Source organism: Haliotis rubra, unplaced genomic scaffold (assembly GCF_003918875.1).
Source record: "Haliotis rubra isolate DU_JTF1 unplaced genomic scaffold, ASM391887v1 Scf76, whole genome shotgun sequence".
Lineage (NCBI taxonomy): Eukaryota > Metazoa > Mollusca > Gastropoda > Lepetellida > Haliotidae > Haliotis > Haliotis rubra.
In genome coordinates, this window is record NW_025767479.1 from 661146 (window position 1) to 686102 (window position 24957).

General features: G+C 43.0%; 1 protein-coding gene across 1 annotated transcript in view; it reads left to right on the forward strand.

Moving 5' to 3' along the window:
• Positions 1-24957, forward strand: part of LOC124260285 (junctophilin-1-like) — a 105444-nt gene that overhangs the window by 30395 nt on the left and 50092 nt on the right. Inside the window, 1 exon segment of the mRNA XM_046694558.1 lies at positions 19779-20580. Coding sequence (XP_046550514.1) covers positions 19779-20580 — 802 coding nt within the window.

Here is a 24957-nt window from a genome sequence, read left to right on the forward strand (position 1 = left end):
GAAACATACAACAGTGGCTTGACTCTGTGGGGACAATATCGTCATTCATATACACAAGAGAGGCGTTGATTGCGCACTTGCGTTAAATGAATTGAAGACTATTTCCCTTGTAAAACCACACACACTGGCATTTATGCCCAGACTCCCCCCAAACCATACCGCATTGTACAGCACCTGCATGCAAACAGGCGATTGGCGCCGCCCTCAGCGCCAGATGTCTGGGTGGGGGAAAGACAGATAGCAGACAGACAGCCAGGGTTATCACAGATCCAAAAACACATTCCGTTTTCTTTTGAGATCCGCCATGGCACTCAATTCCAGCCTTGTGTGCAACATGGCGGAACTTCCGACTGTCTGTGTCATTAACTTGAACTTTAAATCTCTATTTATTTTCTGTGCTATTTAGGGAGTTGTGCACAATGTCTCTATTAATTGACAATATACGAGTCACGTTTTATGTATACTTCTCTTGAGTGAATTGACCTGACATGGTGTCATCGACAGGAGGCGATCTCTGGATATAGCGTTAAGTCATTAAGGATCGTATTTTGAAGTTCTCAGTCCAGGTGTACATGTTTTACGGATCGTCTCTAAAACAATGGATTACATAACATACATTATGTTAAGGCAACAACTCTTTTAAGCCCATGTTAAATCCTTTGGGCCAAGCACTGCAGTATGCTGTGCAAAGTAGCCTCCCTTTGCCATGCCAGGTTCTGCTGGTCATATGTTCCAGTCCCATAAGCTGTCAGCACCTTGTCCGTGGTCATTGGTAGCACCAAGGTGGCAAACTTAATGTTAATTTGATTCACATGGTGTTGCTGAAATACGTTTAACTCGAACAGTAAGCCAGAACAGTTTTGTGACGACCTGGGTTGACCAGCAGATGGAGATGAGTCAGTCCGATACACTAAAAACTTATATTCGTATTCAATTACACAAAAACGTTTTAAATTTTACACTTAACCATTTTTGTCCCTATCCAATGGACACCAAAGGAGTAGTTTTCTAATCCAGACCTATCAGTGATCTTCCTATCTTGAGGTGCCTGCCCTCATCGGATGAACGGGTGTTGGCTCCATAACCTAACATGGCCTCTTCTTTGAGTGAACTGAACTGAATTATATTTCGCTCGATGCTACAGAGATCTATATATACATATAAATACATGCCATTTCTCTACATAAAGAGAGCAGTGTTATTATTGTGAGTGCGCACGCCCCAACACTTCACAGGTTTGTACAATACATCAAATATCTCTGTTGGGGCAAAAACAGAGCCATGTCCATGCCACCGACTACGTTACGAGACGTCTGTGACGTTGATGTGCAGAAGTGTCGCTCAGTGCAACGATTTCTGATGACTGACCACATCTAGGGAAGATGTTCCTTGTGGAGAGTCTGGCGGCCAAGAGGGGTTGAAGAACGCCACATTACAGCATGTCCCCGACTTCGCTCGCTTATCGACCTGCGCTCAAAGTCAAAATCCCTGACGAGACAAAAATTGCGGCTTCCTCTTCATCGCGTATAGACATGTCTTGTCAACGAATTAAATAATCCCGGGCGTATTTCTCCATTTAGCCATGACAATGTGAAATCAACTTCTCACTCCCAGATCCCGACAGATCTCAAATCAGCCAGGCATATTCCAGCGTCCATTGCTTTCAAAGGTCTTTGTCAGCCGACTGGCCCTTGATTGTCCTCATTCGTCAAGTTCCGACTCAAAGATTCTAGATTGCAGCCCCTTCATGTCAATAGGCCTCCCCTTCCATCCAATAACAGGCGACCTGGCTCATCAGCCCTCTGGAGGTTGCTTGACCATACACTGAATCCAGACTAGCTAATCTTTACATATCTATTGGTTTTGTAAATCGAAAAGGGTTTAACCTGAGTCTAAGCAGCATACCTAAAATGATGTTATTACCTGGACCAATTGTTAACCCTGACATCAGTTTGGAAGTTTTGCTTGAAGGATTCCACATTTGCTGCCATTTATGTTGAGACATTCACAAAAGATCGACGCTGTTAAATATATATGAATCTTTAGCTCAAATACAAGACTGTTCAGTTATGGATTTCCACAATATTTTATTATGAATCTATCGATCCTGACAATTATATCGGCCACATGATAAACATGACTGTTCTATATAACGTCTGTGAAGCGGTGGCTCCTTACGATGACTTGGAATTCGGCAAGAGACGACATAAGTGCTTGCAATGTCCCATGTGGAAGAACGGCAATTATTGGTGACCAGCCCTTGACATTACACAAGTAATCTATGCCGATTGCAGAATCGGTTGCTTAATTCCTACCAATCATGCGCATGCGTCCATGAATCACCATCAGAAAGTGATGATACCATGTGTTCGCCAAAGGTGAGAGTGTTCTGCCCCACCGATGGTACCCGTCCCGATGGACATTGCTGCTTACTCTGCATCTTCAGTCCGGGAACTTGTTATCTAAACGACCCGCTTGAACTTTCCGCACAGTGAATTGACCATTTGCCATCACAAAGGGCTCTGTTTCCAACTGTTACCAAGAGTCCACCTGTGTTTGATCTCGCCACACATCACACCACATTCAGAACGAAACTGTCTCAGCGATCGTAAAGTGTCTTTGTACCTTCGGCGAACATAAATGCTAGATTCAACCTTTTCGTTGGTAAATCGTAGCGCTCCGTTCAGATAGCTCCCTATCAAGCATCTTCATCGTGGAGTTGCCATTCTTCTCCTGTCACTCTCAGAAGCGGCTGATGTAAGCCTCTTAAGGGAGCAGACGACAGAATGATGGGGCTGGTATTAATACACAATGATTGGAACGCGGGCAGTCGTCCGTGGATTTGTCATCCAGGACTGGTTTGAGGTGTGTCTGGCGCCTGCGCTGGGTGTGAGAAGTCAAGTGGTCTGCCTCCTAAGTTGAAGACACCATTCCGGAGGCGAAGGTGGCAGTCGCTCATATCCTCTTTGTCAACACACCGCTACTTGGTGATATTGATCAAATATTTGAGACATCCACGTACATCTTAGGCAAGCTGTCACTCCGTGCCTCTTCATTCTTCATGTTTAGACCTATGATTTACTGGATTTATAACGATCTCTTAACGAGGAGATGGTGGTTTCAATGCTTTGCTGACTTGTGTTCTGTTTACTGTCCAGATACTGATGGAATACAAATTGATGGATTAACAGAAAACTAAAAAATGTCAGCAGCAAGATATATGAAAATCTTAAACCATTATTCAGCTTTTAGTTGATATGATGTTTACTGTAATTAAGTACCATGAACAGCATTGGGTTTGCCCTGGGTTCAATTCCCCACATTCAGCGTTTGAATTTCGTGTGTCACCGACGTAGTATTGGTGGAATACTGTCAAAAAGCGTAAACGGGTTTTACTCACGCCATCGCAAAGTATAAACAATAAGAAAAGCATGAAATTCAGTAAATGGTTTATTTTTGCTCGTGGGCTATACATAAAACTGTCATCGAAATCGTTTTGACACTTGCACTCATGATCGCCGGTAGTATTCACGTTACTATTGTCAAAAATCACAATCTATCGCACGTTTGTCTTCAGCTCATCCATTAGAAGCCGCTTTAGGTCGGAGGCAAGTCTGTCACCAGAGGCCACCCAATAATTGGTACCAACATAGAAACGAACGCCATTTTGTGTCACGTGGCAGGAAGTTAATCCATTGATGTAGCGAACATGGGACCATCACTAATTGGACTTTCAATCCCGTGTCTGGTGTGTGTACACCCTGCATCATTCGGAGCAACAATCTACAACTGTTTTGTGCCGTGGACGATATATGTTGAGCTAATCCTGTTATATACACTGTTTGACTACTGGATGATGTCTTTGTTTTGTCATTCGTCACACAATACCTGGTAGTTGGACAGTAAGTGGGTCATTGTGATGAAGGTTCGTTGGTTTGTTGTTTAACGCCACATTCAGCAATATTCCAGCTATATGGCGGCGGTCTGTAAATAATCGAGTCTGGACCAAACAATCCAGTGATCAACATCATGAACATCAATCTACGCAATTAGCATGTGATGACATGTGTTAACCATGTCAGCGAGTCTGACCACCCCGATCCCGTTAGTCACCTCTTAGGACAAGCATGGGTTGCTGAAGACAAATTCTAAACCGAATCTTCACGAGTCCATACCATTGAGAATAGGGGACTTGAGTGGTATGGACGAAATCTGATAATTCTCCGTGAAGATCTGTGGTTTCAACAGGTCTAGGCTGGTCGCAACCGACTCAGTGGATCGGGTGATTTGAGTGGATGGTAGTATGTCATCGTACCTCGAAGGAGTGGGTCGGTGCTCCTTATATCAATCATTGTTTTTTCTGATGCAGTCTCTGTTATCTACAGACAAATGTCACAGTTGGTATATTGATAAGGGCGGCTTAAATCACTCAGACATTTCAATACCAAGCTTGTCGTGTGGTCACTAGTACCTCTTAAACTGGGTAGATCTAGTTCCTCTGTACCCGTGTTGTGTATCGTGTCCATGCATCAGTGGTCCTCTGTCCGTTAGGCTCCATGGTATACAATCTGACGAGGTTTCGTTCCTGGATTCTCTGCAGTTTGTCTCGGTCTTCGACCAAACCATCTTCCACGCTCCATTCTTGAAGGCCGCACAATCTCCGAGAAGTTGGCACTGCTTGTAGGCCCTAGATTATTCCGTCAGCACACACTTCATCATGGCCGACCCACAGCATCCTCTCTTGGTATATTCCCTTGACATAATTGCCCGGGCGACTAAATCAGGTTCAACTCAGAGAAGGTGATGTATTCGACTGATATCTCAGCACTGGCCTGCAAAATGAAGACAAATTCTGATAGCCGTCTGACAAGGTTGCCTCAGCACGTTGCCAAAACGCGTCCGGTTGCCTACTTTAGAAGATATTTGTCAAGAGAATATGACGACCTTGAAGGGAGATGCTCTTTTCTGTGAGATAACTTAAAAGCAAGCCTATTTCACCACAAGATATATACACATTTGCTCCAAGCTCTGAACTGCTCTAAATATGTTGTCTGGTGCACTATTGACAACTGTTTATCTGTTTGTAATATTTTACATCTTGTTCAAAACATTAATTGGAGTCTGAGATATATTTAAAGGATAGTCTGCGGAATAAGGCCAATGTGTCACAAAGGCCAATGCGGTGAAACACCTTTGATCCAGAATCCATTTTAGAACAATTTGTTCTTTGGAACATTTTAATGTATAGAAGGAACATCACTACAATGGTTCGTTAAGCAAGTTATTGTTAAGTCTGAGCGATCTCATCTGGAGTCATTAACGGGTTATCAGTGTACATACTTAGAACCTAACATGGAACTCATGGATACATCGTACAACAGGCGGACGGAGACTTGTTCAAATGATTTTGATTTTATTCCAGAATGTTTTCTTATACAAATTTGCTTTAAATTTACAAATATATCTAAATCGTGATTTGACTTAGATCATAGATAAATGGGTTGTACCTACAGCCTAGGGGTTCGTACAGTCTGAGCTGTGAGGAAAATGATCCGCGTATTTTGAGGATGTACTCTACGGGAATCACTGCTACTCCCCGACGCCCGCTACCGCGTCAACAAACATTCCGTTTCCAGCTACCCATGCAATTACCTACCCGGGAGAATGCAAGCATAGGATGTCCAGGAAGAAAGCTGGTTCTTATCTTCAACTGATAACTTTGTTTTTGATACTCAGATAATGAGAATTGTCCGCGTTGTTCCGAGAGAACCGATACACTGGTACCGGAGAAAAAAGGAAGAAAAAAAAGGATATATTGTCTTGCAGTTGGTTTTAGATTTGGTATCGAAAAACTGATTGCGTTCAAATGCAGGTGTTTAGTCATGACGAGGTCCCGTCTTATCAAGGAGTTACAATAATGGTGGTTCCTTTCGCCTCGCACAACGTCATGCACAGCTGGAAGTGAAGGATTTGAAGGCGGATAAAGAAAAGAACTGTTTCAATCAGTGTAATTTATAGTTTTAAAGAAACCAATCGTATTTGCCAGGAAGTTATATTAAATTGTAACTCTCGTAAAGGTCGACGGCATACTTTAATGACGTAAATGTGTCTCCCGATGAACTTTCTATTGAATGGTGTGAACAGTGGGAATTGCACTGGTCAGCAGCAACACTACTGACCTTCGCGTTAGTGGTCAGACAAAGCGGACACCGGCGTGGCTCAGTGGGCCGAGTCAGCTCCCCGCTGGAGCCCTGACAAAGGTCAAAGGAGGGTATGTTCTTATTCTTCTTTCTTTCACAGGTCGGTGGCATTCCCTGCTTGCGAGCTGATTAATCAATCAGTTTATGGCAAGCCCTAGTGATACGGTGACGCACCTGTGACGTCACGAGGCTCGTGCTTCCGTCAGCGGTTGTCAATTAGAACGATCAGACTCACTGTACATGGACATTCGCGCTTTGGCAGGATACAGACTCGCTTGGTGACGATTTCACATTTGGTATCCAAACATGCCTTGTCCTGTCGTATCTGGTTTACCAGTGTGTGGGTGTTGCATCTCACCTTGGTAGAGTGAGAGTCAAATATAGACCAGTAACACATTCCGTGTATATTCTGTTTATTCCTTTGCGATGATCGGGCTATAGGTAACTCATCACGTTATAGAAAGATTTGGCATCTCATGAGGTATCATGACCATCTGCTATACTTTCTGTGATATAGTGTCACTCCGAAAGTTTTGAAATACTGAATAAAAAAAAGAATTAAAAAAAGCCCTGAATCCAGACAAATAGGTGTGAGTGAGTTGGAATTGTTCATTACATCTGTTGGGAAGTTAAGTTGGCGGAAACAACTGCTGAACGCTAAGAACTTAATGCAACTTTACGAACTACGTTAATATCATTCTTTAGACTGCTGCGCCTCGAAGACGCTGTTTGGTGATGTTAGTTAAGTCATCAGATTGTTCACTCTCATAATCGCTTTGACAAGGTCAGTCTGGCAGACGAGGAGAGTGTTCAAGTTTTGAAAGAATCGCTGTTTCCTAGCTGCACATTTGTGTTAACAGAGACAGTAAACAGAAGCCAACAGTTAGTCAGATGCAATGGCTGCACTTTATCGTCTGCAAATGGTTTGGAGTTAATCGACCTTCACCTTGAAGGAATATGTGCAGGTACCGCTAGCGCAAAGAAACGGCTTGAAATACTTGGGGAAGAAATTCCATTCATTGCCCCAAACCCGGTACAGCAAGCAATGACGTCAGCAGGTGCGTTAGGGTCAGTTTTCACGTCTGCTTTATTTATTTCCGCGGGAAAAGATTTAATGCCTTTACCTGCCTTGCCATATATATGTAGCCAATGTAGGTGCCACGGATTTAGTCGCATGCAGTGGTTCCCCCACAACCAAGATGGCTAACTGGCAAACAACTCTAAATGTCTAGGGCGATCTAGTGATTTCCCATGAAAGGCTAATGGCCTACTGATCGAAGAAAGAGCTACTGAAAGAAGCAAAACAGCAAAACGTTGATTTGTAAGACATTCTTTCTGAACTATGTTTACATGATAAGTCTATGAAGAATAGTGCCTTGTTATCATTTACATCCTCGCAGTTTGTCTGTCGAACCCATATGGTTTAAGCATTCAACGAAAGTGAGTCAGTTTAGTTTCCTCTCAACCCAAAACGTCAACAAAGCCATAATTTCGTACATAATGCTGGCAACCTTTGATTGTTTTGATAATTGGATATGTCCTGTCATTAGAGTTGTTAAAGAGACTTATGTGAATGTCATGACGTCAGCAAGCCTACAACCACGTCTTGGTCGTGCGTACTGCCAACAGCAAACGATATCTGCCATTACCGAGTCCACAACACTTCGGCATCAGTATGTGTATCGCCTTTCATACAACAATCGCCGCCTCAGCGTGTTCCATTTTGGGTACGTTCTATTTCTGCTGATGTGCGTTTTGGGGAAATTACGTTAATATTACCTGCCGACAAAGTACTAAAGATTATGTGTCGCTCTCGTTTCGGTGTCGTATAAATGGTAGTCTTCTCTGGCGGGAACATGACGCTCTGTCGTCTGCGCTGACGTCATAGGCCGCCTGAGTACTGTAGCCAGATTGGTCCCTGGCGAAATGGTGACAGTATTAATAGTGTTGTGTTCACACATAACACCAAATGCTCCCAGAGGTCGTGTTTCTCTACGTACATAGCTATTTGGGAAAGTATTTTGATTGGAAAATAGCTTCGCTGACTATTCACCTGAGGGATAACACTGATATTGCTCCTAACGTCAGGGTAAAGTCGTAATAGTATATAATAACCATGTTAACGAATATAAAACAGACATTATTTTCATTAATAAAGTATGTTCAAATGACATGCGTTCAATTCGACTTGTAAACAGCTGGCTAATACACAGATCATCTATACAATACTAGACGTTCGACAGTTTTAACCGACATGGCATCCAACTTTAAAGTACGTTCATGGTTATTATTGATGAAAGGACCATTGAGATGTGTATGGTTGATAGGCAGCCACGCAGTGCAGCTGGATACCTCTGTACAGGTGTGTACGTGAGCTGGATAGCTCCGTGCAGGTGTGTACGTGAGCTGGACACATCTGTACAGCTGTGTAGTGAGCTGGATACCTCCGTGCAGGTGTGTACGTGAGCTGGATACCTCCGTACAGGTGGTACGTGAGCTGGATACCTCTGTACAGGTGTGTACGTGAGCTGGATAGCTCCGTGCAGTTTTGTACGTGAGCTGGACACATCTGTACAGCTGTGTAGTGAGCTGGATACCTCCGTGCAGGTGTGTACGTGAGCTGGATACCTCCGTACAGGTGGTACGTGAGCTGGATACCTCTGTACAGGTGTGTACGTGAGCTGGATACCTCCGTGCAGGTGTGTACGTGAGCTGGATACCTCCGTACAGGTGGTACGTGAGCTGGATACCTCCGTACAGCTGTGTACGTGAGCTGGATACCACTGTACAGCTGTGGTATCCAGCTGTTTAGTGAGCTGGATGTCTCCGTGCAGTTCTGTGCGTGAGCTAGATACCTCTATACAGCTGTGTAGTGAGCTGGATACCTCCATACAGCTGTGTACGTGGGCTGGATACATCCGTACGACTGTGTACGTGGGCTGGATACATCCGTACGACTGTGTACGTGACATGGATACTATTGTACAGCTGTGTACGTGGGCTGGTTATCTTCGTACAGGCGTACGGACACCTTCCTACTGCTGTGCACTTGAGATGGATACCTTCAGATCTCCAGATAATGCCGTATCGCTAGTTTGCGTGCTACTGCAGCACTTAGGTTCTTGCCGAACATGATTATTTACATAGCCTAACACGATCGATGTATCTCGTCCGAATCAAGTGAACTTTGTGTACTGGTAGCTCACATGTCTAAAGGTATATGAATTCAATAATAAATCTAGCAACATCTTGACGAATTATTAACGTTCACATAGCGTTAGCATTCAGAATGTCTTGCAATGATCCGTGCGTTTTCCTCAATCACGTCAGACATTCCCCCTATATCCAGTTGACATGATCTGATAGAACTGACGTTCTTAACACACTGGCACCAGTGCTACAGCCCAAATGACAATCAGTTGACGTTATTTAACACATCAAGTCGACACACTTGTGCACTCATTGACTCTGACAGACTTCAGTTGAAGATTTCACTGCACCTGTAATGTCACTTAAAATACCATGATGGATTATTTCCACACATATTTCGCATCACCCCAAACGTTATGTATCCTGTATACTCCAAATAAACTGCATCCTGCATCCCCAAATAATCTGCATCCTGCATCCCCCCAATAAACTGCATCCTGCATCCCCCCAATAAACTGCATTTCCGCACCTCCAAATAGTCTGCATCCTCAATGAGTAATTACACTGCATCCCCAAAATAAGTTGCATTTCCGCACCTCCAAATAGTCTGCATCCTCAATGAGTAATTACACTGCATCCCCCCAATAAACTGCATTTCCGCACCTCCAAATAGTCTGCATCCTCAATGAGTAATTACACTGCATCCCCAAAATAAGTTGCATTTCCGCACCTCCAAATAGTCTGCATCCTCAATGAGTAATTACACTGCATCCCCCCAATAAACTGCATTTCCGCACCTCCAAATAGTCTGCATCCTCAATGAGTAATTACACTGCATCCCAAAATAAGTTGCATTTCCGCAACCACCAGATTACCTGCATCCCACACACCCCAAAACATCTGCGCCTTGCATCCCCTAAATATACAGCTTATGACAATGTTGCCATGATAACATGCCGATCCGCAATCAAAGGCAACACGCTACATGTATCTCCGCTCATGATGTTCCGGCTTTCAGTGGCCTCAACATCTCTCCTCATGATCTTGCTTACATATGCTTCTTCGGCCAAACCTGTTTCTAACTATTTCCTTGATCCGTTGCCATGGTAACTCAGGAAACTCCAGCTGTAGCTCATGCGGCACGTGCAAGCTTGATGAGCGAAAAAGTAGAAAATTAGGAATTCCCGTTGCTCGTGTTGACGACACGGATATCGCCTGCTCCGAGGGATACCACGGGAATTTGCTTGCTCATTACTTCAGCTTTAAGTGAACCACACGTTTTTGGTCGTATTGTATTCATTGCTGAGGAATTAATTCTTTACACATCTCTTTCATACGTAACATTTATAAATATCTGTCTTAACTATGTACTTAACAGTACTGAGGGCCCGAATTACCGTTAATTTGGCAATAAGACGTAAACGGGAAAGGTGACGTAATATACGGGGGATGCCAATGGTAGGTAAGAGGTGGGGAATATAGAGGGGTGGGAATTGGTGTGTGAGCTGTAGTACGTTCAGGGTGAGTTTATATCTGGCCAAAGTGCTACACTTTCGCCATTTGAGAATACCGTTACTATAGTCCAGGCCTGTAAGTGACTTTCAGAGGCGTCCGTGTAGAATGAACAGAATGAAGCTTGCAACTTTAGATGAAAAACGAATTTGTGAAAGCCCGGAATAGAAATTACTGAAAGCTTAATAGAATGTGTACATGTCTCAACCTCCACCATCATCATAACCACCACCACTATCATTATCAGCAGCAGCAGAATCACCACCACCACCACCAGCAAAGGAGACCTATTGTGCATTTTGTACTTGATTTGTACTCGAATCAGACGACACCATCTCAAATCACGTCCTTATCAAGCACCACCTATTTTAGTGATTTCATAATGTCGTTGGTTGGCAGACGACAGTGTTTCGAGGCAGAGAGGGCCGGTATCTGTCGCTGCCGTCAGTGTTGACAGTAACACGCAGACATCATCAATGCTACTGTTGCAGCCGTGAGGCTGTTTCGACGGAGTGAAGCGATTGGGAAGATTGAACCGGATGTCGTTGATGTCTGATCCAGATCGCTCGGTCAAGGTCACGGACGTTAACTCGCGCTCCGGTCGCCTTACCGTTTCCAACTATTGATCACACACACTGATGATATAGAAGATATTATGCTCAAAAAACGTCAGTCATAATCTACATATCACTCTGAACACATGTCAACCATAATACATGTGTCAATCCTAAAACACAGGTCAAACATAATACATGTGTCAATCCTAAAACACAGGTCAACCATAATACATGTGTCAATCCTAAAACACAGGTCAACCATAATACATGTGTCAATCCTAAAACACAGGTCAAACATAGTATGCGCATCGTCAAGATACATAAATACCCGAAGATACGGGTTATACTTGGTCTTCAACAATCCACGCTTGTGGTAAAAGGCGACTGACGGTACACATGTCATCGTATCCCAATTGCGTAGATGAATGTTCATGCTGTTGATCACTGGATTGCTTGGTTCACACTCGATTATTTACAGATCGCCGCCATGCAGCTGGAATTTTGCTGAGTGTGGCATAAAACAACAAACTAACATATATGTCATAACCTTGCTCACTTTGATCTGTGTTCTGCGTAATGGAACAGGATATTTTTGGTGCGATAAAAATTAAGTATATTTCATAATGATTAATTATACTTAATTTACGTTTATAGAAAAAATACAGTTTTACGTTTCCACATTGTAAATGATGACAGTTGATCAGTACACAGAAATATGACACCCTTCCGATATTTTGAACGTAATAAATGTGAGGTCAGACTGTGAGCATATTAATTAAATATGTGTGAATTGTTTTCCATATCCAATTCACATATAAATCGTGCACCATGTCAACTAGACGGACATGTGTTAGTTATATCTACCGTATCAGTGCACTTGCTCTGGACATTCTCGATTCAAATAATCAGTCCAAACAAATGCCACAGTAATTCATCACGACTTCATTGATACAGAACAGTAGTTAGTATATATTTTTTTACGAAAAAACTTTAACAAGTAGAATGAGTGAGTATGGTTCAACGCCGCTTTTGACAATATTTCATCAATATCACGTCGGCTTTATTTTGCCTCCCCAGATTTGTAATCGAACCCGGTCCTTCGTCGTGATGAACGACCCTTTACCCACTAGGCTATCACACCGACACTGTAATAAATACCCGTGAAGATCCGGCTTAGAATTGATCTTCATTAGCCCATGCTTGTCGTAAGAAGCGCCTAACAGTATCGGGTGGTCAGGCTCGCTGACTTGATTGACACATGTCATCGTATCCCCGTAGCGTAGATTAATGCTCATGCTGTTGATCACTGGATTGCTTGATCTCGATTATTTACAGACCGCTGCCATATAGCTGGTATATTGTTGAGTGCGGCGTAAAACTAAACTCACTCACTGTAATAAATGGAAGTATTAATGAAGCTGACGTGACGTTCCAGACTATGATTTGTGCGCCATTCACTCTTGAATCATTCGATCGCTGCAGTTAATGTCCTTAACTCGATATAACAGTGTCTGGTTAATACGCCCCCTCATTAAGGATAATAATTTGTGAACATGTTTCCATTCCAAAATAGGAATTCCATATAAAGAACCAGGTGGTCGATGCGTTGTCCTACCTACGTCTGAAGAACCGCTGATATTGTTCAGGACAGGAGTGACCAGTCCACGTGGACAGCGAGTCGGTCCGCCATGTGCAATGTGCATTAGTGGTCAAGACCCGGCCAAGGTGGAATCTACTTTATCCCATGGCTAGGTTCAGGACTTGAAGCCAGTCTTCAAGGATTAATAGCATTAGTGAAGTGAGGACTTGCACACTTGGATCCTAGTTTTATTTCCTTCTCCCGTGAGAAGGATAAACCCCACCAAAGTATTAAATAATCCCTCTGCTGACCACTACATGCGCGGGAGATTGGGTCGACAGGGGACGTGCCTAGGGTTAGAAACTATCGGTCAAGAAATGGACACGCGATGCTATCCCATGTTGAGATGTTTGGGCAGTTTGGGTCAATAGTCATTTATGTCTGCGAGTTGGCAGCTGGACTGCTTTCATTCACTGACCATGCAGGTGGAGATAGTCGACAAAAGACGGTTCAGGGACGTCAGACTGACCAGCTGTCGGTTCCAGCCAGTTTGATTCGAGTACCGGTTGTTCACTACCCACTTTGTTTGTCTGTAAACAATGATTTATTATGTATATCTGTCTAGCAATTGGTGATTACCCTAATTACAACGACAATATCACAACCGATCAGTCAGTAATCACACTGTCAACGGACATGCTTTATTGCACCATGGGGCAAGGTTCCCCTTTAAGTAGTCAGTAAACACGTATTCCCTTCTTTAATGCATCTAGGCCACCTCGCCTTCCTGGTACACCTTCTGACGATTGAATCCGAGTAAAAAGCTGACAAAGCAATTTGACCAGTGAGTGATATTTTATGCCATTTATCAATATTCCAGCAGCAGTATTCGGAGCATACTATAGAATTTGACTGCAATAATGTTCCCATGTTGGGAATCGAAGCCGTTCTTCCCTGTGATGACTGAACTATTTAACAGCTAGAAACCCCTACCGCCCTATATCTTGGGGAAAGAGGCAATGTAACGTATATTTACAAAAACTGGTAAGCAGCGACATTACAACAATAGCAAATGCATTTAATACTTATCAACACGTAACAGTTGATAGCGGGGATGCCCTCCTTAGATGTCAGAAAGAGAACATGACGCTGTAACGTTGCTGTGAGATTTAACGTCACATTTATGTGACATTCTGACTGCCCGCTGAATAAGATCAATAAGCAAATTAACTGTTGTAACTGCCTATAAAATACTATTCGAACTGACCAGTTCGATTCCCGCATTACCAAAAGTCGCGACGGAAATAATTCCCTGCAAAGAAATTATGGGCTATTGTTCAGTATGTTAATGCAAATTAAAAAATTGTATCAAATTAAAAAAAACCCACAGAATCAGTGGTAGCACTCAGTGTTTATCATTTAAATTTCTAGCAAAAGTTATAAAAAATCACGCTGACTATTTTGCCAGTCAACCAATGGGAGGTCATGAAAGCGATTTCTCTCAATTGATCTCACACTAACGATTACCCCAAGGAGGGCCTGTACTGGATGATATAATAAGGTTTGTATCGCTTATAACAATTTAGCATCACAAAATGGACAATATTCAGGTATGAAGATACAGTTTTAATCCTGTACATTAAGAGGTATATATTTTTCTCTCCGGGACACATGCCATATGTTGTGAGGTGCAAATGGCTTTACATTCAGATGAGTATATGTTTCTCATGCCAAATTAAACATTAATCAACGTCAATGCATATCACATGTCATATTGACAGGCCTTGTCTTCTCCGAGGTCCGCGCGTTGTAATCAATGCACGTCTGTATCGCCGCCATTGTTCAGATTACCACTGTCAGCTCTTACGGTTTGTAATATCTACCTGTCGTTGTTTGCTGCCCGTCAGATCGATACGATATTTGTATAGTACGGAACAATACTTAGGCTAGTCCTACCTTTAGTTCAACCGCAATCGATGGCTTTGGTTACAGGATATAGTGGCGACGAAGGCAGGCCTAGTGTCTACAGTCACTCTAGTCGACCCTTTCATAATAAGCGAGGCGTGTGATATTACCAATCTACGTTTCCTCTGTGGAATCGGCCAATAGAAAGATTCCTGGTGAGGATACCCTTTCATCGAGGATGTTAGAGGTGCTATTAACACATCGGGGAACAAATTACTTATACAAACAATATCCAATTTACCAATAAAGGACTGTTTGTAAATGGGTTTTGCGTTGATGCACTGAAGGCTAGATTATATAGGAGCTAACGAGGTAGCTACGGGGAACAAGCTGATGAGGTAGTCATGCTTCACAGTAATAGGTAACTGACATTTGAAATTTGACGTGAAGATGAGAGTTTGAAGATTTATCTTGTTAGGTTATTTTATTTAGTGCGCTGAATGGTGTGTGTGTGTGTGTTGTGCGCGCGCGCGCATGTGGAGGGGGGATACTTTGATAGGGGTTTCTTGGCTTGTGTGTTGAGTCCGATGACTCTGATTATTGCAGATGTGGAAGTTGAAATAACGCCTCACGTATCACCTGCCTTGAGCACCACTAACACACATATACACCAGAGCTTCAAAATCGCTGAGTCGTGAGGATCTTTTGAAATTTCATCGTCTCTAAACTGGCAAGTTATGTTAGGAATCCACCATTTTTTATGAGGACTCCGATAGCAAGGGGTAATGTTAACGAGAGAACAGACGCATCTCGGCGAGCGTATGGATTTGTTGAATGAGTGTGTTACTATATCGACTGCTGACACATTGGGGCTCAGCGATTGGTCAACAGACAAAACTGCTGGACAGTCAAGTCAATTCAGAATATACCAACGGCCTACAGAAAGGAATTGTTTATGTGTGACCTATTTTGAGGCTGCTTGTTGATGTTGTTACCGGCATTTGCTTCGTAAAACACTGTCCCATCCCTAAACCTTTGAAGTCCCTTAAGTGGAAAGTGATTGTACAAGCCAGTTGGATCACAAAAGCAGACTGTTTTCAAACTCTCTGACCATCTTGAGCCGAGTGTCCTCAAACACTGAGACTGTGCTGTTTTAACCGCATTGACCTAATTTCCTGCACGTTTTACACTTGCAAGCAGACGACTTCCGCTCCACGAACATTGACCTCTGTTCGACCTTGACAATGGCATCAGGTGCAGACGACACATCTTCTTAAGGTCATACATTAGCTTTAGCAAAATTAAAGTTTATTATCATCCGTTCGGACTATTTGAGACTGATAAAGGCAATTTCAAATCAATGTCGTCAACCCGACACGAGAAATCATCTCGTCTCACAGCCATGGCGGTTTGCACCGAGCGTGCTATTATACATCATTTTACTCTTATTGATCCGCGAGTGAAAACAGTCTCATGTAAACAATCCTCCGCTCTCAAGCCTCAAGCTAAACCCGGCGGCTTCTCTCCCTCAAAACACAATGTAGTCAAATTTCAGGTCCTTTTACTACGCCAAATGACCTACCCTGAGTAAATTCGATTCCATTATCATACTATGGGGTAATTTCAACATGGGATGCTCACGGTGCTCTTTGGATAGTAGACTCAATCTTAAATCAAGTTTGGAACACGAGCTGTTGTCAACAGGTCTTCGAGGGACAGGTGACCTTCAATCTGTTATCTTCAAGGTCACACTAGCCGCATGTCGCTACTCTGCCAGCTCATCAGAACTTCGTGTCGAGAGAAGGAAAACATTCAAGGTTATCCACTTTAGTGGAGGACTTCAGACACGTTTGACAAGTGCAGAATAAACAGTCGGTAAAACGTGTGTATTGCAGTAATAACAAGACAGGCTAACGATTCCAGGACCATGATTATTGCTCGCTAAGTGTGTTCGTTGAACGTCAGCTCAACGCGAAAAATACTCACATATAACGCGAAAAATATTACAACACGCAGCGTGAATCGTGAATCGTCAAACAACAGTAAATCATTGACGACAGTATAGTTGTGTCCTATGAAATTATGAACTGCCTTGTATTTACCGGAGAAGATTTGTGTCAAAGTAGCTGCTGGAGACATGCCGTTGCCTAGTTGCCTGTGTTATGTATTTACAGATTGTAAGTGAGATAGTATCAGACACACAGCGTGTTCTCCTCTGTAACATTCCTTGACAATGTGAACTGTTGGGTTTAGGGAGGATCAGATATGACGGGACGGTGTTCAGTGTCGGCGGCGTCGTGCAAGGCTACCACCACAGCCATACGCCCCACTGTTAATACTGACTGATTAGATCTTTTATTTGTCTTGTACTCTTCAATCCCAGTGGTGTGTATATTGTTCTGGTACCTATGTAAACGGCGTTTTCAGATTCGGTTTCATTTGTATCCAACATTGTAGGTTGAATATGGTTTTGTACACTCACCTGACATCCAAACGTAGATATACGTATGCTGGAACGTAGACTGTCGTTGTTTATACTTTATGTTGAGGGGAAACGGACCAGAAGACATCTCTGTGTATGGTTGTTGTTTGAGGCATTACTCGGCTTTACTCGGCATTACTCGGCTTTACTCCAGCTATATGATGGCTGTCTGTGAATGTCGTGTTTATCCAGACATCCAAATGACTGACGTCATGAGCCACGATGCCATTCATCAAGCCAACTTGCTGGGGCCTGTTTTAACCTAGTACCCCCACTGGTCTGTCCTGTTTTCAGCTCCCACGATATATAATATAGATAGAGACAGAAGGAAGTCAAAGAAACAATACCTGTAGCTTTAATACGATCGACGAACACCCTACATACATCGCCTGTAATGAGTTCGAGGAAGTGATATCTGTCGTCCTCAGTCTTCTGTTAGTGAGACGATTGTAAACTGGCATGGCAAAAAACGTTAAAGATGCTAAAGAGCGGTGCCAACCAATTGACAGAGTTTCTGTTGGACGTGCTTCTAGGTTCCAAGTCAGTTATTGTTAAAAATCATGGTTTGTTTTTGTGTTCAAACTCGTCAAGTTCTGCTGCCAACACAGCGATACAAACCCAGTTACAAACGTGAATTCCCTTTGCTAACATGCCAAACGTAAATACACATATCGTAATCTATATACGTCCTGTTCATATATGCTATACATTAAATATATATTTCGTCAGCTTCAATTCATACGCTGAGCAAAGCAGTTTTAGAGTCTGACTAAAACTGCATGAAACAGAGGTGCAGTTGTTGAATACAGTACTCTTATCTTCCGGTACAGCTATGTGTTACACACAATCATCGAACTACCATCAGTCATACACGTTAAAGAATAACACCCTCTTGCAATAAACCATCTTGCTTGGCGGGTTATGAACGGAGGGGAGATATTCTTGGCTCACTTGTTCCCCGTGCATGTCCGTGATAAACCATCCCCGGAGACACCCAGGAGGATTTGCCGATGCCCGATAAGCTGCAACTGCGTATTCTTACTATGTCAAACTTAACATTTCCCCGTCATCCCGCACTGGTCTTCACTGCAAGCAATTTATGCATGTATCATATCCAGGAATCTACGAGGTCGCGCAGTTATGCGGACTCCGACAACGCCGGCTTTCTGCTTCAAAGACGTTGTTGTTGGATCTTTGCCACCTTGCTAGATCTGTCCGTGAACACGATGTCTAAGAATAATATTTGTTTCACGATTTGAAGCTAGATCTTTGAGATTAGCAGTTAAAATATCACGCGTTGTCAGTTTAAAATATACGTTTACTATCAATTTAGATGTAACGTTATTTTCTACTGTTGTAATGCAGGAGTACCGTTTTCATGATGGTGTTTCTTAAAGGCGGGTTTAAGGAATCTGCTGAAGTTGTTCTAGATTTTATGTCCGATAAAACAGCAAGTTATTTAAACTCTTTACTCAGACTACCAATAGGAAACAAATACACAACAAATACATCATACATTGATGTCACAATACATAGATTGCATTCAAGAAAATATTCGACATTCACTGGAACATCAGATCATTCATGAAATAGACAGTGACATAAGCGCATCATTGATTGTTTCAGAACTTAATCAATACATAACAGTAAAACATTTCACTTGTATTAGCTATGAATGTAGGTAGTGAAAATGTTAGCATGGATATTGATTGACCATTCAAATGTCTGCACTTGTATATGGTATCTATATACAGTAGTGGTGTGAACGTCGATTGTTATATTTATATCTATACTGATATAACTTCGACATATCCATATCTCGGTGCTACAACATCTACTCGACGATTTAAATAACCCCCATTCAATTTAAACACTATCAGCAAGAGAAATTTATTTTTCGAAGTACGAAATATAGTCATTGTAATGCTACTTCCTGTACGTGTGCGATGGGGTAGCCTAGTGGTTAAAGCGTCTGCTCGTCACGCTGATTACCCAGGTTCGATTCCCCACATGCGTACAATGTGTGAAACCCATTTCTGGTGTCCCCCGCCGTGATATTGCTGGAATATTGCTAAAAGCGGCGTAAAACTAAACTCACTCACTCACTTCCTGTACGAAGCCGTGGTTAGGAAGGTGTGGAGGGTATTTAACATAACGGTATGGATATATACTGGACAAAAATAGTTAGGGATGTATGTAAATTTGGAAATTATGAATAATGATCTATTTATTCATTGACACACTGATAAAATATCAATCATAAAAACACCAATATCCCTAACTTATTTTGTCCAGGATATTATGTCCTGAATATTGTGTACACGTGCTGATGTATTTCTTGTGTATTGACTGTGTATGTGCTGGAGATTCATGTTTACCTGTCTTTGTTGAAGGCACCTATCAAGGCCAGTGGTTACGGGGAACGCGTCACGGGTACGGCGTACGTCAGAGTGTTCCCTATGGATTAGCCTCCCATTACCGCCCTAACGCACTCCGCGCCTCCCTCACCTCTCTCCGGAGCGAAAACGAGGATGAGCAAGTGGTCAAGAACAGGGACCGGAAGTTGGACGAAAGTCGGGGCGGGTTTGTTCTCAAAGCCAAGAGCGATGAGACCCCGCCTCAGCGCCGGAAGTCCATCTTCGACAAACAGGGGCGGTCGAGTTTACGGAAAACGCTTATGTCCGGGCTGAAGTTGAAGAAGCAGAAAAGCACTGGGGACATAAACGACTCGCCAAAACGTCAGACAGGTTCTGTTAGAAGTACGATCAGCAACATTAGTCACGTGAGCGCCGACTCTACCCAGTCGGGCATGACGAATACTTCCATGTACACAGACAGCAACTTGAGTTTTGTGAGCCAGGACGACATTACCGATGTGAACGTCACGGAGATGTACATGGGAGAGTGGAAAAACGACAAGCGATCTGGATTCGGGATTAGTGAACGATCAGACGGGTTGAAATACGAGGGTGAATGGTATAACAACAAAAAATATGGATACGGTGTTACTACGTTCAAGGATAATACCAAGGAGGAGGGAAAATATAAAAACAATGTTTTGATATCTTCGGGAAAGAAAAATAAATTATTCTTGATACGGACCTCCAAATTACGAGAGCGTGTGGATAATGCAGTGTTATCCTCTCAGAGGGCGGCACAGATTGCCCTTCAGAAGGCTGACATTGCCATTACAAGGTAAGTCATCTTTACTTCTCTCACTCTTTTCAGCTTTACGAACAATATGCCATGACACTTACGAAGTATTGTTAAGGTTTATTATTCCACATTCAAATTCCGTAATCGACGGGCAACTTCAGGTTGCCTGAAAGATGTGCATATGTCCCGTGTTAATGGTACAGAAAGGGTGATGGTGCCTTGGAGGACCAGGTCCTCTTACCACAAAGCGGTCCGGCGTTAAGGTGTTGGAATTATGGCCATCTTAGTGCAAAGGTCGCTTTGATTACAAACAACATCATAAGCGTAATACTGATGAAACAAATATCTGCTCATGATATAGTCACAATTGTACATTCGACTCTGCTTTTGGCCGAGATTTCTTATGAATGTGGAAAGGGTTTTGTCGCTACTATGTACGTAAGAGACAGTAAGTAGTTTCTAGGCAGGTTTAGTTATGAAACTGTTACCTTTGAAAACAAATTTGTAAATACTTCAAATACCTTCACCTTGGGCCCTCATTCATGACATAACGAAAGTCCCACTGGTGACATCCCGTGTATTCCCGGTGTAAGCCGGATGACGTCTTGGAGTTGTGGAAGCATGACAGTGGTTGGGAGTGCAGTATGGTTGCCGAAGGTCGGAGTCGGCCACGATCTGTTCACCGATACTGGCCAAGTAAATGATCAATTTTAAAAACGACCAAGGCTGTGATTATGTGTGTTATGTTCTTAATTATCTGAGATGTATTCATATCGTCGATGCTTCTGTGAGAGAGATCTCAGCCCCATCATACCATGGTAGGTTTCCGTTGAACATATAGTACAGCTGGGGACTCAGTCGGCGAGAGCGCTGTTATGGGTTCGCACGCCAGAAACCAAGGCGATAGGTTCGAATCCCGGTTCGTCCTGATTATGTTACTGGTTTGTGAGCACCATACATCTGCTCGTTTATTTCACTAAAGCGCTAAACGTTTGACACCTGCATCACATTGGGCTTCCCTCCCACATTAAGCTGACGCGTAGTGATACGAATGGAATACTGTCAAAAGCGGCGTCGAACTCACCCACTCACTTCATTATGACACAGCTATCAATCGTCATAGAACCCAGCTTTGTTCTCGCAGATTACCATTCTCCTTTAACTGTAGGTTTTAACTATGGTCAAATATAAAAGTACTATTGTAAGGTTTTAAGGACCTCCAGATTCTTTCATGTATCTATAGTTATGTCAGGACGGATTTACTAGAGTAATATGACAGACCTAGTGGTCCTTAAAGTTTTACAGTAGAATAGTTTTATGATCTGTTGCATGTCGGTGGTGGGGTAGCCTCGTGGTTAAAGCGTTCGCTAGTCACGCTGAAGACACGGGTTCGATTCCCCACATAGGCACAATGTGTAAAGCCTATTTCCGGTGACCCCCGCCGTGATATTACTGGAAATTGCTAAAATTGGTCACTCACTCACCCTGCTGCATGTGAGCTTCCATTATTTCAAATGCCCCGATTCAATCGTTTCTCCCAAGATGCCACATACCCGACTCTGATGACCAATCTCGATGACGTGGTTTATACGTGCCATCGTATCCCAGTAGCGGAGATCGATGTTCATGACATCTGTCACTGGATTGTCCGGTCCAGACTCGATTATTTCCAGACCACCGTGTTATAACTCGAATATTACTGAGTGAGGCACACAAACACTCACTCACTCACAAATAAAACATTGCGTGAGAGACTAAATGTATTATTATGGCGAGTTGTGAAGACATTTATCATTGATAACAATTACAGGTATTGTGGTAGATGCATGTCCTGTTTGTTCTCATGATTCGTGTAAAATTACAGAGAAATCTTTTTTTACCGAGAAAATAAGCCGCTATTGGACCGGTCCGTTTCCTTTAAACATTCATTTGCCGTGGCGTCAGTGGAGACATACATCCGGGACTTCAGTTGACTATCACGTGCTGGGCCTTGGTCACCCTGAACGGTCACCCTGAACGGTCACCCTGTGTCTTGAAGTGGGAGCAGGGTAAACGGGGTTTTAATTTCGCTTTCAAGATAATTATTGCTTATATAGCGACGTCCATGTCCATGTGTGTATAGTTCTTGTGCTCGTCAGGACCTAAACCCGGTTTTATTGCCTACTGAAAAGCCTTGCCCACACAAAGCGGGCAAATACAGAATAAACAATCTCCAAACCATCCAATCATTGTTTTGGTGCCAACCGCATAACAGCGGCCCCAGGCATGGGATTAACGATTAGTATGTTTTAGTGTCTTTTCGTATGACACCGCCGGAATCGAACCCTCAACCTTCCGCTCTCCGGCAGAGGCTCTGTTCCTTACACTACGGTGGCGGTCGTTTTAGATCAGGAAGTATAGTTTTATACTGTATGCGTCAGTGAGCTCCGACCTTCACAGTACTGCCGCCGCGTACCTATGCGTTAGCGTAGCGGGCACATCGAGCGCTGTAATCGGACTGAAGGAAATTGTTTCACGAAGGTTCTAGCAATATTCCAGCAATATTACGTCTGGTGATATCAGAAATGGGCTTGGTAGCCTAGTGGTTAAAGCGTTCGCTTGTCGCACCGAAGGCCCGGGTTCGATTCCCCACAAGGATATACTGTGTGAAGCCCATTTCTGGTGTCCCCCGCAGTGATATTGCTGCAATATTGCTAAAAGCGGCGTAAAACCATACTCACTCACGGCATTCAGCTAGGTTGACAAAAATTCAGTAAAATGCGTGCCCTTTGTAGTATTTCATTCAAGGCGACTCAACAAAGCCAAAGCCCTTTGGGTGCTTTCTTGCATGGCACATCAGGGTTTGACGCTTCTGTGAAGCGGCGAAATGGTTGAACCTCTTTGAGGATGTTCAGCACTAAACTGTATGAAAAAATGACATATTTTCAATTTCATAAAAGATCATAAGCTACTATTGGAATACTCAGAGGAGTAATGGCATGTACGTGGCATTAAACATCCATGTATATTTTATAAGCCAATTAACGGGAAATACACATACAAAAATTGCAGTCTCGTCTATTGAGACCTATGCAGTCCTAGTATAACTGGAATTTTGCTAAAAGTGAAAAAAACACCGAAATCGCACTCTTCAAAGCAGATCAGTTTAATACGGATCACGCCTTGTCAAATATAAATCCCAGCACCAGAAAATGATCAGTCTCAATCCACATCCACCGAAAAAGATTCCATTTAACGTGTAAGGCAAAACCGTAGCGAAAATGATATGAATGGATCAGTGAAAAATAGCGAAGCCACCAGATGTTGGCGAGAATGGTAAGCACTACCGGTAACATGAGGCAGCCTTAGGCTATTGGTCTATGCTGGTGTACCCTCTACAGCCTGGACGTCGTGATGGTATGCCTTGTTCTCGGGCTGTAATTCATGTTCGACCTAGGGAATCACTCCTGCTGCAGATATATCAATGGCTTCTTCCTACATCCGCTGCAGCCTGGCTTCCATGAGGTCGTATTTCAATACCATTCGCACAGGATCTTCCCTCTGTAATCTTCAAGCGAGGCGCCATCTTGTAGTGAGATTCGGATCATAATACCACTTCAAAAAGTCCACATTCTGTTAATCCGGACAAGTTGATGGAACCGTGGGCGGGTGGGTTACTTGCGTTAATTTTGTCCAGACTAGTTGTCGTGTCAAGAACTGGTTCAGTGGGATATCTATCTTGACTTGCACAAGTTTCTAGCGTAAATAATTAATAGTTTAAGTGATAATTTCTAAAAACTATAAATACCAGACTGTGGACCATAGATGTCCGCTTATCTAGGCTTGCCTCTTTAAAGGATAGAAGTACTAGTATACATTCATAGGCTTAGCACTCTGTACAGCCTTGGAGCAAGGCTAGATATGTCATGTTGCCAGATTTGTACAAACGTGAAATCTCCACATCATATTGATCACATTTTTACTAAGTTACTATACGTCTAGTTTTTCGAATTACAATATTCGTTAAGAATTTTGTCAATTCACACTCGCCGATATAGACATCCCGTCTGTTCCACAGATATTTATGAAGGAATGTATTATTTCTTTACTGTGCCGAGCTTCTGATTTTACTGTTACGTAGCTCAAGCACGGCATGTGAGTAATATTTTACTCCGCAATATTCCAGCAATATGATCCTGTTCATCGGCGTAACACATTAACCGCTAGGCTAAACTACTTCCCCTCAAGCACTTTATGTGAGTGAGTATTGTGTTACTCCGTTTTAATCAATATTCCAACAATATGGGGGCGGAGCCCAGTGGGTAGAGCGTTAGCTCGTCACGCCGAAGACCCGGGTTCGATTCCCAACATGGGTACAATGTGTGAAGCCCATTAATTTCTGGTGTCCCCCGCCGTGATAGTGCTGGAATATTGCTA